Here is a 16,717-nt window from a genome sequence, read left to right on the forward strand (position 1 = left end):
GTTTTGGCCGTTTGGATGGCGGTTTTGCAAACCCCAGCTTAGTAAATCCAGCTGTTTGTATGTTACCCAAAATCAGGATGGCGATTTGTAGAGTGATGGTTTTCAAAAATATCAATTCTGGCCATTTAAATGGCGGTTTGGCCTTTAGTAAATCTGTTGGTTTTAAAACCGACAGAAAAATGGCTGAAAAGTGGGGGTTGCATCAAAACGCCACTAAGTAAATCTAGCCTTTAAAATCCAGTTGTCTTCTCTAGGCATCACTTCATCCATTTTGCTAGATAGAGATTGTTTTCAGTCTTGGGGCTAGTTGTAATTAGTAGAAGGAGAAATCCTCTTTAATTTGGCTTCATCAGCCCAAAACAAGTCATTGTTTATACAAGCAATAATGTGTTGAGGGGTACTAGACAAAACACACAAAGGGGTATATTTACTAAACTGCGGGTTTGAAAAAGTGGAAATGTTTCCTATAGCAACCAATCAGATTCTAGTTAGCATTTATTTAGTACATTCTACAAAATTACAGTTAGAATCTGATTGGTTGCTATGGGCAACATCTCCACTTTTTCAAACCTCCAGTTTAGAAAATATACCTCTAAGACTCCTGTCCATTATACCAAAAGAGTAGAAGCACTTGGCTCTGACAGCTTATATCATTATATATCAAATGAGTGCTGGCTGTGGGAGGTGTTAAATTACATTGTCTAACAACATAATGGCTAATGTAAAAATGTTAAGAACAAACACAAACTTTTCATTAGCTGCTCTGACAAGTATAATAAAAGCACCTGATGGATGACGTTAAAGTTATGCTAGAACGTTGTTTATTGAGTGTGAAAAACACCGCAGTGTATCCTCAAAAGTGTCATAAATAGCTCATCTATTCTGTTATCTAGGCCCTTGTCTGCCATCACATTACTGAAAGAGCTTAAAATCTAAGTCCACTGTTAAAAAACTATACATATTAATTTAAAAACCTTAGGGTCAATTATGTAACATAATTACGTACATGGCTTTAATCTTTGGTTAAATGCATTCACTATTAGAGACCTACTGAATATTTTTCCTGTTGCATTATTTTTTGATGACAGTCGGGTTAGAAACACCAGGGGGTATATTTGTTAAAACTTCTCAAAAGGAAAGTAGAGGTGATGTGCATAGAAACAAATCAGATTCTAGCTATCATTTATTTAGTACATTCTAGAAACACCTCCAGGAGCAACACCTCCACTTTTCCTTTTTAGAAGGTGTAGTACAGTGATCGGCAACAGTCACTGTTGGGCCACCCTAGGGCCACATACCAAGCCTTCACCTGTGGCCCCTAGCCCATTCCTGCTTTATTGTCATATTTGTTTGTTATAGCTTGTAACACTTGATAAAAAATGCCTGCATTCAATGTATGTACTTATTACTGAGATTAAGTGTAATGCCCTTTTGAAGGTTAGAGGGTCACCCATGAGACCCCAGACGTGTATCTGGTTGCCTATGACTGCTTTAGTAAATCTACCCCCTGGTGTGCAAAGCTACTGCCAGTAAAGTTTGTCTTTCATGGAACACCAACATTTCCCATTTAAAAACAGACAGTCAAGGAGCATTGATTGTGTCAGGAGCCGCCGCGGCCTCGGGCACCGCCGCGACTCACTTCCTGTTCCTAGTGAACGTCCCGGCCGTCTCCATGATGACCGGGGCGTCACTTCCGGTTCTCGGGCCCGACCGTTGCCAACAAGCGGTGCGCCCCGGCAAGTGAGGCAGCCAGGCGCATGCGCTAAGATAGCCTGTGGACTGATTATTGTCGGGGCATGGGCTGTGATATGTTGCAGGGCTAAGCCCTGATTGGCCAAAGTCTGTATATAAGGCAGGGAGGGCTTAGCCTCCCTGCCGGTTATAGCGTCCAGTCTGCCTGTCAGCTAACCTGCCCCTGCTCCTGTTAGTATTGGAGAAAACCTGTTTGGACTGATTACCTGTGTATGACCCCTTGCCTGGATTTGACCCTGCCTGTGTATCCTGTGACCCTGACCTTCTTGCCTGTATCTGGACCTTGCTACCGTGCTTGTGACCCTTGACCCTGGATCGTGTATTGGATTCCCTGTCTGCTGCCGGCCCTTGACCCTTGCCTGGACTTCACTCCGCTTACCTGGGTTCCCCCTAGTCGGTACACACTTCACGACCCTCTGCTAGTCTGCGGCCAAGTCTGTCCCCACCACTAGGGGCTCCAGTGAACACCTGACTGGCAGAGCAGACTCCGGGTTGTGCTGTACCGGCTAGAGGGGTTCCTAACAGATTGTAAATAAATTATATGAATATAACCAAAATAAAGTATTTATTATACCTTATTATACTAAATAAAAAATTAAAAAGTGTGACACAATTCTTAAAATTGGCAACAGACAAGTAATACACTAATATGTATGTGATAAACAGTCTCTTGACACCATTATTCTGGGAAAAGCAGTAAGACAAATAGCAGGCCACAATCTCCCATCATTAAGCGATATTATAAGCACTTCTACAAGTCTATAGTCGTACAGGAACTGGTTACCCCCTTCTACAATGTACTTGGAGTTATCCCCTTAAGTCTAAAAGTCAGGACTCATGGTTCAATTTTAACTTAATACAACTTCTTTTTAATTAACTATTTAGCTATAAATTAGATGTGTATTTTTTATTAAAATAGAACTGGCAAAATAAGATAAATAATTCATATTATATTTGGTGATACTGTGAACATACCTTTCATGGTGGACAGACACAATATTGTGTGTGTATTTACATTTGAAAACAGCAAATAAGAACTTCTAATGCATGCAGAAAAAAAATATTATTTAGTAGTGTTCTGTAGTATTGTTATATAAATGATAAAGTGGAAAAATTATTCTGTCATCACTTAATAATCTAAACTAATAATCCTTTTCTGATTGACTTCTGTGCCTGCAGTATTATATCCCAAGAGCTTTTGCTAATTAAACTCCCAGCCTGGCTCCTTCGGATTTTCAGATACTGTACAGTTTTATTGAGTCTATTTAATGGATCCTGTACCTGCAGTATTGTATTCCCATTCCTAGAGGACAACAACAGCCGCAAATTTGTTATGTATCGCCCCATAATACCCCTCCAATTCCTATAGACTTCCATGTCCCAAACACCACACATCCCATCTGTTTGAAGATAAATACATGGAAATTAGTCAGATCTAATATACAAAATAAGAAAAATATTAAAAGAAAAACTGAAAACTACAACACTAATAATCTATTGCCCTAGGCAGAGGACAATGTGGCCTTTTTATAAACCTGAACATGGACTCATACGGTATTGAATTAATTCACCATGACATTACTACTTTCAAATCCCTAGTGCAAAAAAAGCTTAAAGAAGTCCAATATTATTTACTAAAGGGGTTATGGTCATTTTTGACAGAAAACAGGTATATTTTTCACATGTTATAAAATGTTATAAATGTATTACAGTTGTTGCCAACTGTAATAAATTCCCAGGGTCGTCCTGCGGGAAGATTTAAAGAGTTGTCCCTCAAAATGTCCCTGCTTTTCAGAATATACCAGCTTCACAATTTGATTCACATTTTCCTGCATGAATATGAAATTAAAATGTAAAAAGTACACTACATATTATCACATTCAGTTAGTGCTCCAAGGTCCCCTGGAGACAGTATTGTGCATACCCTGCATCAGGGCCGGACTGGGACTAAAAATCGGCTCTGGCCCACTTCTGTTGATGGGTAGAAAATAAACTGTGTGCCGCCATGCAGCGGCGGCGGCACCAAGTGCAAGGTCACATTGTGTTGGGGGCGTGGTCAACAAGGGGCGTTGATACATACATTATACATTCCCATTATCTATCCATCAGGCTGGGAACTTCCTGTAGAATGAGTAGGGAAACTCTTAGGGGTATATTTACTAAACTGTCTTTTGTGTATTGTGATGTGGGTAAATGGCTTGTTTGGGGTTTGTGACATTCTGTGGGAATGTGTATTCTGAACTGTCTGAAGAGAGGCCCCATATATTAATTAGATCTTTTGATGTGTGAAGGTCCAACATTGAAGGCAGGAAGATTTAATTAAGACTGGCTCCTAGATTTTCTGCGTCTGAAAACCAGATGCAGGACATCACAGCATTTCTAGAATTTCATAGATAAGTGTAAATATTGTTGGCTTTGCAATGCATGTAAATCCATCTTTGTGTAAACACATGAAATCCTGATTCTAAAAATAGCTCAGATTTCAAGGGTGCTGGCTTACCCATTGAGGCTGTGTCCAAACTGTATAAAAAGCACTGGCTTGTATTGAAAAATTGTTCTTCTTGTTTCATCTGACCTGATTACTGGTACCTTTAACCAGTGAAGAGCAAATAAACATCACTTGCTTCAAAGACCTGCTTGAAAATATCTTCCATGCTGAAAAGCCTGTTCCCAGCAGCAACAGACAGGGTGGCATAGGCGGTCCATCCTGTCACATCTCCCAACTGTCCTTCCAGTCAAATCACGACTAAGCGAGACAGTCACCCAAATTCGGGACTGTCCCAAGCAGATTCAAGACAGTTGGCAGACTGTCCTGCTCTCTCCTACCTGTTCTTGTCACTTTCACTATCTGTGGATGCTGATGTCATTAGTTGCTGCTTGTCTGATTCCTGGAATGTTGGGGGCCCTATTATGTGCACACAAAGATAATCAATAATTGTACTCCTGTCCTGGCCAGAACTGTCTACAACTATACAGACAGATAGCCTAATATATTATGACTCAAATAAGAAACAAGATATAAAGCAATATCAAATAAAACAGGATGTACATGTCATGTGAAACAAAAATATTTTCCACCAGAGATGCTAATCTTGCAAAGTGATGCCTGATAGTAGTAAAACAAAGCCTAAACCAAGCTAACAGTCAATGTAAGTGAAGTCTCAAATTGTGAAGCAAGCTTGTCTTAAATGTGAAAAACAGGGTCCTCTGTAGGTAAGGAGTAATAAAGTTCCAGTATATAGTAGGCAATGATGTATTACGTTTGACAGGAATGAAGTCTGATACGCACAGATGTACCCTCCGTTCAAAGACACATTCTCAGTATTTCCAGAAAGATAAATAATTATTAGTAAAAGGTTTTTCCTTTTTTTAAGGAAAAGTCTTATTGTTCAAAAAGCAAAAGTAATCCAGAAGATGTAGAAGGAAATCTTGTAGACGGTGTGCCCTCAACTTACATGTTGCTGTAAATGCAGAGCTTCTCCTCCCTTAGTCGGACGTTCCTTATCTCCCCTTGAAGTATGCGGGGGGTGGCTTGATGAATCTTGCCTTGGTGTCCAGGTTCGAAAAGGTGCGCGCATGCGCAGTAGTCCCTCTGTCTCTAACGCTATCTGTAACAGGTGTCAAACAGGAACTGTTCATGCATTCCACTGTGGAACACACGAACAGTTCCTGTTTAACATCTGTTGTGAGGAGGCGTGCCCTAACTTGGGCGCACAGACTGAGGAAGCAGTCGGGTCCTAAAAGTAATAGCCAATACGTTCCCTGCTTGGGCCAGTACCTGCATCAGCCCATTTAGCCATCGGCCCTTTTGCCATTTGCCAGAAGTGCCAGGTGGCCAGTCCGGCTCTGCCCTGCATGGATACATGAGCTCAGTAGTAAAGGTGAACATATTGAACTGGCATTCAATGTTTTCTTGATTAGTATGTGCTTCCATCTATTAATATAGTTAATTTGGTGTTCTCATGTTCTTTGAATTGCTAACATTTTTGTTCCCATATGGATAATACACTGCAGTGAAAGTTTTCTTTTACAGATGGTTCTAGACTAAAAATACTGAGATTACTTCAATTCTTTTGTAAATGCATAAAGAACAAGACAGCAGCGATCGCAGCTAATTTAGCTGCTTTATATCAGATGTACTGAGGAATAGTACTTTGAACAGAGCTGGATTTATAAGTTAAATTTTACAAATTGGACATGCCAAGGGGCCAGACCCATAGCAAAATTTAGGGGACAGTCTGGCTATTTTTCTCAACACAGATTAAAGGGGGTAAATAAGTATATATTTGGTTAAAAAATATACTAAAGACTGCAATAATAGAGAAACATAGTCACATGTTTCAAATGCTATTGGTGGCAGTAGCAATGGTTCTGCTTCATTGTTTGTGAGTCATGTGATATGCTTAGCTTCTAATTGGAAAGGCTGCTGTGTATGATTATTAGTCGGAGTACCGGGGAGAGGTGGAAGCGTGCATGTTCAAAGTACCTGGGTTCTGGGCCTGCTTGTGTAGTGTGTCCTGTGTGTTACTTTTTTTGCATGTGGCAATGCAAGGTTCTGTTTGTAGGGGGTAGGGTGCAACCTACTGCTTCTCATGCACTAAGCATGCCTCCAAAGAGGAACAGCCACACCCGAAGCACTGAGTGGCCTCCCTCCTTTGGTGGCAGCCACACACTATGTCTTAAGGATCTATTGAGGGGGCTTCAAAAAGATGCTGTATACCCACCCAAAATTCCTCTGGGCGGCCATGTCAATTAGTATGGCTGGGACTCATTTTTTCTCAGGCTTTCTGACAAATTAAATTTTTATTGAAATTTTGAGGATAAAACAAAATAAGAAACATACATAATAATAGGGGAAGAAAGGGGAGAAAAGACATCAGGGGGTAAATGTATCAAGCTGAGAGTTTTCCGGCGGGTTTGAAAAACCAATCAGATTCTAGCTAGCATTTATTTAGTCAATTCTACACAATGATAGCTAGAATCTGATTGGTTGCTATAGGCAACATCTCCACTTTTGAATAAGTACTTCAGACAATAGCAAAAATTATACATCAAAAGTTGGTAGTCTAGTGTTGCTTTATCAAAGAGGAGGATACATGTGGTGGGGCTAGATGCTTGGGATATTAAGTACTCCAATCAATCCATTTAATCAAAGGGGAAGAAGCTGACAAGGAATATGGGAAACCCAGTGTCTCCATAATGTAGCTACTCTGGATTTTGAAATTGAAAGGGGTGGGGCTTTTTGTTAGACATGCTTTTTGTTAGACATGCCCCCTTTCTAAAAACAAAAAAGTAACATTTTATATATATATATATATATATATATATATATATATATATATATATAAAATTAAAATTGAGTATGACATTCAGGATATAGGCAAAAATACAAACAAACAAGAATACAAACATACTTTGAGCCAAGTTTTAGACAGGTGTGGAAAAAAATGCTGCAAAGTACAAATGCTTTCAAACATAGAAGTGTTAATAGTTTATTTTTATCAATTAACAAAATGCAAAGTGAATGAACAGAAGAGAGATCTAAATCAAATCAATATTTGGTTTGACCACCCTTTGCCTTCAAAACAGCATCAATTATTCTAGGTACACTTGCATGAAGTCAGAGATTTTATAGGATTATAGTCAGGTGTATGATTAAACAATCATACCAAACAGGTGATAATGATCATCATTTTCATATGTAGGTTGAAGCACAGTCATTAACTGAAACAGAAACAGCGGTGTAGGAGACTTAAAACTGGCGGAAGAACAGCTAAACTATGGCTCAGAACTGTGAAAAAACAGTGGGACCCAGGTACACCCATTAACTGTTCGGAGAAGTCTGGCCAGAAGTGTTCTCCATGGAAGAACTGCGCCCAAAAAGCCCTACCTTAGACGTAGAAACAAGGCAAAATGTAAAATAATGTATGCAACAAGATATATATATATATATATATATATATATATATATATATATACACACATATATGATGATTTTAAACACTCTGGACCTGATTCATCAAGGCACGCATTCAGAACGCAACTCCCATTTAATATTATATGCACGTATTTGGGCTTTGCATACTCCCGAATTAATCAAGGCAGGGGTCTCAAAATACGTGTGCTATTGGTCTGCTGTGCTCTACTACATAAGACGATGCAGGATGCGTCCAATACGTATGTGGATTCGCAAAAGAACACACAAGAAATAAAAATAATGATTGAACTAATGTCACCTGTTAATAATAAAGGCATTAATGATAAAACAGTTAAAAAAGTGTTTCTATTTTTTTTATTTAAAATGTTTTTTTTTTCCGTTAAATACATTTATTAGGATGTTGTTAATGTCTACTGAACATAAAATACATTTATACAGTTGCCCGTGATTGTAAACACATGTTCTAGTATACATACACAACCGTCATCACTACTGATCAGGACTTAGCCCTTTAGCTGGAGCAAGAGATACGACAGAAAAACAAATAACTTTGATATACGCAGTGCTAGGGTTCGGCATGCCCCTGCAGTAAATTGACTGGTAAAATGCCCCTTCTAGGCCCCGTTCACTCCCAGAAATTAAAAGTTGTAGTAAGTGTCCTTTGCCTTCAAAGATGCAGCGGACAGGGCTGTGTTCACGGACATATCTCCAGGTTCTGGGCATGTGCAGAGTGATTTTGCAAACAATACGCTCAAAATTGGCAAATACGTATCTTGATGAATCAGGCCCTCTGTGTTCCCAACCTCCCCCACAACTTCACACACATAGAAAATAGTCTAAGAATAACATTCAGTATGGAGTAATCTGGCCTTATCACTATCTGCCCATATCCTGAGACAGAAGGTGGGAACGGTGATGAATAATGAAGATATAAATTGAAGAACTCCTCTTTTATTCCTAAATCAAGTATTGCCATAACATCATTTTCAGGTGAATTAATGTCTATCTTACAGTGTGTCTCTATTAATGATGGCGTTATACCAGCAGCAGCCATTTTTCTGAAGTTTCCAAGTGGTGTGCTAGACAGCAGTGGGGAGAAGTGCACTTATGATATATCGTTTATGCAAGTAGTTCTAGAAAGGATAACTTGGGAATGGTGGCCAGAAAGATGTGATGAAAATTGTGAGGTAAACAAAGTAATAAAATGATTAAATAAGGTCCAAATGATTTGAACTTATTTCTTGATTTAAATAAATGTAGTTTTGTACCTGATCTATCTTGAAAATACCTAAAAAAGGTAATTAAATCTGAATCTCTTTTTAAAACTGGAATAAGGCTGAAAAGTCAATAACATCAGCCTCTGGTCTAAAAACAAAGTCTAAGTTTTATCCACTAGAATATAAAGTGAATTATTTGGATGTATTTACAGAAATAGAGCCTGATTTTGAGTTAGGAGCAAAGAAAAGAAAAGGAGTAACTTTGCACCTTGACAAAACCATGTTGTATTAGAGGGGGGAGGTAAATATAAAATGTAAAGACAGATGTATAGTTGGGATACGGCATGTCATAGATCATCTTTAATTTCAGTGTAAAAATAAAGTTATCAAGTATTTGTATGCTGCATGAAAAACCAGCCAGTATTTTCCTTGCATGCAAAAAATTCATTCAATTTGCACTCCTTGCATTGTAACATGGCTTGTCCAGGTGCAAAGTTGCTCCTTTTCTTTGCTTCTAACTCAAAATCAGGCCATTAGTGAAGAAAGACTTTTACAAATGTTGTTTTAATACTTGTCTAGAACAGCCCTTAAACAATTATTATTATTATTATTGCTTATTTATACAGTGTCACCATTTTACACTTTGTTCTTGAACATTATTTTACCTTCCTGAACAAACTTTATTTGCAAAAATGTGGAACACCCACCTATGCAAATTTATATATGGTAAGCTGGGAGCTGGACCATCTTAACAGTATTATAGGCCCCCGGGCAAAGCAGTGCACTGGGACCCTACCTACACAACCACTCACAGGAATAAAAATGTAAATTATTGATAAACTTAAGCTTATATTTATTGGTACCTAAAAACAAAATCGGTGTTTAAACACTAAAAAACATGCTGTAGAGACTAGAATCATCTTACAAGACCCACCCATTTCTCTCAACAATTAATCGCTAATCGCCATGCCTCAGATTCTCCTGGCCCTCACTTGCTTCTTGCCTTGTGGATGCCTCCGGAAGGAGGCGCCTTTTCTACTGGACTGATGCACTTTATGTTGTTGGTTTCGGATCTTAATACTCTGTTTTTTTTATTATGTGTGTGTCTTAAGTTCTGCAATAAAAAAAAAATGAAATAAAAACCATGCTGTACAGCAGAGCTGAATCCACGTAAACGATTGGACAATATAACATGAGCCTTTAAGTTGAAAAACAAGAAATTCAACATAAAAATGGTACTCAGTAAATTTTACAGACAGAGATGGGACAGTACAAAATTACTATGAATAGATATCAGCTGATACTGAGGTAATTAGTCCACCTAAATGCTTTAATAAAGAGGGTTTGAAGGTTCTGAATTAATCTCCCAGGCCAGAATAATATACTGAAAGACAGGCAAGTCTATGGGGCCCAATGCTTGTGCTGCCCCAGGCATCTGCCTAGCGTGCCTATGAGCTAAGACAGCTCTGGCTGGGAGAAAGTAATATATATATAATATGGATGCCATTTCTGTGTACAAATGGGACAGTAATAGTTATTTTTAGCATTCAAATCGCCATCCTTGATAGCTGGAAGAATAATAGTCTTTTTTTGCTAAGATTAAGGCTTAAACAAAATGTTGCAAATGCTGTCACTGTCGCTAATGCTGGAACTTTGGAGAAACAATTTAGAATATGCAGCAATACATTTTAGTGTGGGTACCCTTCACAGATTTTGGATAATACCTCAGGGCTAGAAACCTTAATCGTAACACACTCTATTATATAAAACTACTGGTCTAGTCTTACACCAGCTCCAGTTCTTTGCTCATATCCCTGAAAAATACAAAGCAAAAGCCTTGAAAAAACGAACTTTTGCAAAGTTATTTTGTGCAAAATGTATAAATATGGCAGAAAAAGAGCAAAACATGTTCAAATTCTAATAATACAACGGACTATTGAACATTTTAAAGCAAAAAAAAAATCAGGTAGCTCCCACCCAGTCGACTGTTGCCTGCTATAGGACCGGCCCTGGGAGGGGGGAGAGGGGGGAGAGGGGGGAGCTGCACCCCATCCCTGTACCCCACCATGTTGAGCAGGACACCTCTCTCAACACTCCTGACTGTTAGGTAGTGTGACAGTCTCCTAAAATGTAGCCTGTCCGGCTTCTACACTACAACATGTGTGAGCAGCTGTACAATCTAATATGTTTGCATCAGAGACATCGCTGATGTGAACAGGGAGATTTTGTGCCTACGACAGACATACTGATAAAACTGGGAGGAGCTACGTGAGAGTAGCTGTCTGTTTGCGGCCGAAGAAAAATGGGCGGGAATCAGAAAAGTGGGTGTGTTTTTCTGCAATAGGTGGGCGTAACGCTGTGGGGCACTCTATCAAAGTAGGCGGGTCTAGTGCGATAGGGGCGTCCATAGGCTAATGAGCAGAGGACGGGGTTGACGAAGAGTAGTACAGCAGATGGGCGGGGCGAACTGCGATGGGGGCGGAGTATTGGTGGAGGTGAAGCGAGTTCCGGGCTCCTGCCACCCTGTCCTGTCAGTGCAGGAGACCGAAGAGTATCCTCCAAGATGCAGCCTCCTCCGAGGAAAGTGAGTGTGAGCTGCCTGGGTGCGGGGATGGGGTAAATGTGCGGGAGGGACAGATACCTGTGCCAGTCTCTGGGTGTCATCCCAGCAGGAGAGGGACCTGTCTGTGTTACTAAGTCACCTGACTCAGGACATGTCTGTCGCTGCACTGACAGCCCATATGTTGTGATGTTGTGTGACCTAATCATTACTTATTTGTGTATTTCCCTATGTGATTAACACTTTCATCCTGGACAAATATTGCAAGTATTCGTGTAACTAAGAATTTCCCCTAGATTAATACATACAGATACTACTAGCACACACTTATATTCACTGTAAAAACATACTACCTTTAAATAACCTGCCAGTTGATAACAATTGGTCAGACGATCTCCTATGGAGACAATCTGTAAATGTACAAAGGCTACACATTAAAAATGGTCACACACACAACAAATATGCAGCATTAAAACATTAATGTTAAATGAACAACATTTTAACAAGTTATAAATAGTTACAAGAAAAGTATACAATGTTAGTATTTTAATTGCAGAGTAACAATATTTGAATTATTCTCACCTGTTTTAACAGTAACAGCCTCATCTGAAGGGTGTGGGGTGTTAAATATCAAATATGTTAAATATTTAAAATAATTAGTCAAACTGGCCTTGCTGATCCTCTCTAAAATGTATCATGCAATCCTACCTTTTACTGAATTAATGCAAGAGAAAGATGAACAGCTTTGAAAAGAAATAGCGATTGTATGGATGTCTGGTTTTGCACTAGCTCATTATCATCCCTAAGCAAGTGACCTGCTTCCGTCTTTCAACACTTAGAAATATTCATCTTCCAGGATAAATACTGGTGTTTATGAAAGAAATGAGAGTGGGCTATGCAGTTTCTCTTTTGTTGCAAAATGTTGTTTTTCGCACACGGCACATCAACTAACTTAATTCAATTTGGAAAACGCTTGTTCTTAAAAATCCCTTACTAATATCTAATGTCTACAGCAGTGTTGTATTCAGTCATATTTATGTGTGACAGAAATTTAGTGTAGATGTATAAGAAGACTTTTGCAAAAGTGTGAATGCAGTATTTATTTATTATCAATACTTATTTATTTAGCGGCTACATATCACAACGCACTTCCGCTTTCATACTGCCGCTCCGGCAATATCCCGGGTTTTTCAAGCCGGGTTTTTGCCGGGGCTCGGAGCGTCCCAGCTCAGAAACACCATTCATACTGCACCTCGGACCCGGGAATTTCCCGGGTTGACCCCATTCATACTGCACAAGTCTGTGTCCTGGCAATTTGTGGGAGTCATCACCAGAGCAGTTTTCATTGGCTGAAAAATGGTGATGTCATTGAAAGGTGACTGGTTTTTTGACGCATAAAGATGATGCAAAAGTGGGTGGTGATTGTTTACCACATTACTTTTCATCATGGCCGTCATTCTCCAACAAACTCCGATTCTGCTTCAGCTTGATCTGCACTCCACCATCCACCATTTCTCCTAAACTCCTTCTCGAATCTTCCACGTGCTCCCACCAATGACATCATCCTCCAGAGACAGGCAGACAGCCAATCAGCTTGTTTTCTGTGCAACCCGGGTTGAAAAACCCGGGTTGCACCATTCATAGTGCAGGCAACCCGGGTCCGACCCGGGAATTACCCCTCGATAAATCCCGGGTTTTAAGACCCGGGATTTTTGACTTGTACCATTCATACTGCACCAAGACCCGGGTCGTTTGAGCTCGCCCCGGCAAAAACCCGGGATTTTGGTGCAGTATGAATGGGGTATAACTAATCATGGACAGCGGTAGCTGCCCCAATGGAGCGGAGCTTGCAGTCTATATTTCCTACCACAACGACACACAGTAGGGTTAAATTCGTCAGAAGTCAATTAACCTACAAGCATGTCATTGGAGTCTCCGTAGGAAGGCCACACCAGCACAATGAGAACATAAAGGGTCTGATTCAGAGTTTGATGCAAAACAGAAGTAAACTACTCTTAAAATGAGAATCCTGTAAATTAGCGTATTTCCGCCCATGTGCACAGCCTTACGCACTGCGAGATGTGTCGTCCGCATCAGCAGCATATGCACCTGGTTTACAATAAGTCATTAGTGCGTACTGGCACCTTCCTTATGGCAGGTGCAAAACATATGCCTCCTAACAGGCATATAAGTGTGTTTCTGCAGGTCTGCATGAGCTGCATTCAGTGTACTCGCCCTGAGTTTGCATATTTTATATTTATGCTAAAATAAATGTATAGGGCAAGCACACGAGCAGCATTTGTTACTGTTGTGTTTTGAATAAAGGATTTCACAGGGATCAGTGATAACTAACACCTAGCCATTATTTATTGCAATAAATGTTTTTGTGAAAAAAAAAATGGTAAGGAGCAGATGTGTGACACATCTTTATGCCAATTCATGTAGAATACTCCCAACCACATAAGTATCTTTCTAAATGTGTGTCATGTACAGATTTTCTGTATTGCATAAGTAAGATAGGCATTTAGTAAGTTTCTGAATTAAGCAACATGGGCCTGGGGTTAACTTTTTTTAACCTGCAATTTTAAACTGCCTTTGCTGCTAGACTGCCTTTGCTATCCACTTTCCCCATTGTCAGGGAGCAGAATGATTCTCATCTTTCCACCATCTCATTTGTACATAATAAAAAGCGTTTTTAACTGTAATGAACAAATAATCCATATTTTGTATGATATTGAAACAAGGGAAAGCGTGCCACCCGTGTGATGCTGCTGCCCTTGCTCAATGCCTATGTACCTCTCACTAGCATAGAAATTATGCCCACTATGTCATAATCACTGTTTGTAATTTTTTTAAAGTTATATTTGACTAATATTTGCTGGAGTATATTGTAAAGTACAAAACCATGGATATTAATTATAAATTTTATAGTATATGTAAATTCTGAAAATCTATGGTTTACGGCGCCTCAATGGTTTTCAGAGTCTGAAATACATGTTTTTTTGGTGCATGCAAAATATTGATCTGGTCTCATTTTCTGACTGTAGTTCCTCCAGGGGAGGGCTGGAAAATTTTAGCCCGGGGGGGTCAAGACTCGACTCAGCAGCCTCTCTTAAAGGGAAAAAATGCAGGTGGCCCTTTGACCCAGCCCAAAGTAGTCCATTATGGTACTCTGCCCAGGGGGTAGATGCCCCCCTGCCGACCAGCCTGCCCTTCAGTTCCTCCTACCGCAACTCTTCACTCACAGCGTCGGGACGCGATAATGAATCACGCCAGTCAATCAATGTGGAGGAGGGAGCCAGTTGCTCTAAGAGTCGGCGCTGCTACCCAGCGCAGCACTGGCTCTTAAATGGGAAAATTAAGCTTCAGGTCAAGGAGGGGGTGTTTCCATTCAACTGGAAAGCCCCTCTGCGTGTGTGCCTTGGGTTCATAATTAGCGTACAATAAGATATTAAATATATAAATAAATAACAGCAATGTTAAGGTTAAATCTTATAGCCAATATATATGTGGGATTAGGCACCAAGGAGTTCTGTGAGCAAGGCTGCAGGCTGAGTGCTTTTATGCAGGTCACGAAAGTGCAAGGTGACTCCTAATATGAATAATGATTTATGCTAGGGGGAAAGTTTATTTCTTATATGCACATTTTCCTTTTGAACACTGTGATGACTTCAGGACTCGGTCTTCGTAGAGATATTATTTACAGGGATTTATACATATAGTGCTATCATTTGTGTATTATAATTACAGTGTCTAGATTTCTATTTCAGTGGGATGGGGGGTGGGTATAAAAAATGTAATACTAATATATATATATATATATATATATATATATATACATACAGTGGATTTAAAAAGTCTACATACCCTTATTGAAATTGCAGGTGTTTGTTTATTACAAATAAGTTAAAATACCTACAATACCCTTGTGGCCAAGCACCTTTTGCTTTTATTATAGCAGTGTTTTTTTTTTAATGTCTCAACTTCCCACACTTGGGGCTAGATTTACTAAGCTGCGGGTTTGAAAAAGTGGGGATGTTGCCTATAGCAACCAATCAGATTCTAGCTATCATTTTGTAGAAGGTACTAAATAAATGAAAGCTAGAATCTGATTGGTTGCTATAGGCAGCATCCCCACTTTTTCAAACCCGCAGCTTAGTAAATCTAGCCCTTGGACTTAGCAAGTCTCTTCCACTCTTCCCTGAAAAAAGTTCAAGGTCCATCAAGTTGCGAGGGGTTCTTCTATGCACAGCTGTCTTTTTAGGTCATTCCTCAGGTTTTCAATGGGATTGAGGTTTGGGCTTTCATTGAGCCATTCCAAGGCTTTGGTGTTCCTCTGCTGAAGCCATACCTTGCTTGACTTGGATATGTGCTTTGGATCCTTATCATGTTGGAAGGGGAACTTCATCTTCAGCTTTCTGACAGAGGTCAGCAGGTTTCATGCCAAAACATCTTGATATTTGGAGCTATTCATTTTGCCCTCTATCATGACTAGAACCCCTGTCCAAGGTGAAGATAAGCAGCACCAATACATGATGCTGCCACCACCATGCTTCACAGTAGGTATGCTGTACTTTGGTTGATGAGCTCTGACCCATCTTTTAAAATTAAGGCCAAAAAGTTCAACCTCTGTCCCATCAGTCGATAAGACATTTCCCATATGGTTTGGGGTGATTGATTGTAATTGTTTAAAAAAATTAGATGGCTTGACTATCTTACCCTATAGTCCAGACCTGTGCAGAATATGGGAACTGATTGTCCAATGCACATGACCAGTTCCTGCTAGGATTTCTTGCAGCTGCATTAATGTTGCCATAGGCCTTTTGCTGATTCCCTGGTAAGTTTTCTCCTTGTTCAGTCATTAACTTTGGAGGGACCTCCTGATCTTGGCAGTGTCCCTGTTGTGCCACATTTTCTCCACTTATTGATGATCATCGGCACAGTGTTCCATGGCACGTGTAAGGCCCTTGAAATTCTTTTGTACCTTTTTCCTGATTGTTACCATTCAGCAAGATCCGTAGATGTTTTGAAAGCTCCTTGTGGACCATGGCTGTCCCAGTAAGTTGCAAGGAAATGCTACAGGAACAGCTCATCTTTATTTGGTGGTTTAATTACAATTTCTTTCATTGCTGGCAGGTGTATGCTAATTAGCTTTAATTGTGATTGGTTAACACTGAACACTGCTACATTCCCATTCTGAATGGGAGTGCACACTTATGAAACCCAGGGCATTGTAGTTATTTTATTTTC

At 39.8% G+C, this 16,717-nt stretch overlaps 2 protein-coding genes across 3 annotated transcripts in view; one reads left to right on the plus strand and one right to left on the minus strand.

The window, feature by feature from the left end:
• Positions 1-16,717, minus strand: part of LOC142152881 (protein diaphanous homolog 1-like) — a 418,442-nt gene that overhangs the window by 365,642 nt on the left and 36,083 nt on the right. The window lies entirely within an intron of this gene.
• The window catches only part of FCHSD1 (FCH and double SH3 domains 1), a 61,246-nt gene continuing 55,920 nt past the window's right edge, over positions 11,392-16,717 (plus strand). For both annotated transcript variants that reach the window (XM_075209942.1, XM_075209943.1), the window contains exon 1: positions 11,392-11,491. In XM_075209942.1, coding sequence (XP_075066043.1) covers positions 11,471-11,491 — 21 coding nt within the window. In that variant the 5' untranslated portion in view covers positions 11,392-11,470. The remainder of the gene's footprint in view (positions 11,492-16,717) is intronic.

This window comes from Mixophyes fleayi, chromosome 4 (genome assembly GCF_038048845.1).
Source record: "Mixophyes fleayi isolate aMixFle1 chromosome 4, aMixFle1.hap1, whole genome shotgun sequence".
NCBI lineage: Eukaryota > Metazoa > Chordata > Amphibia > Anura > Limnodynastidae > Mixophyes > Mixophyes fleayi.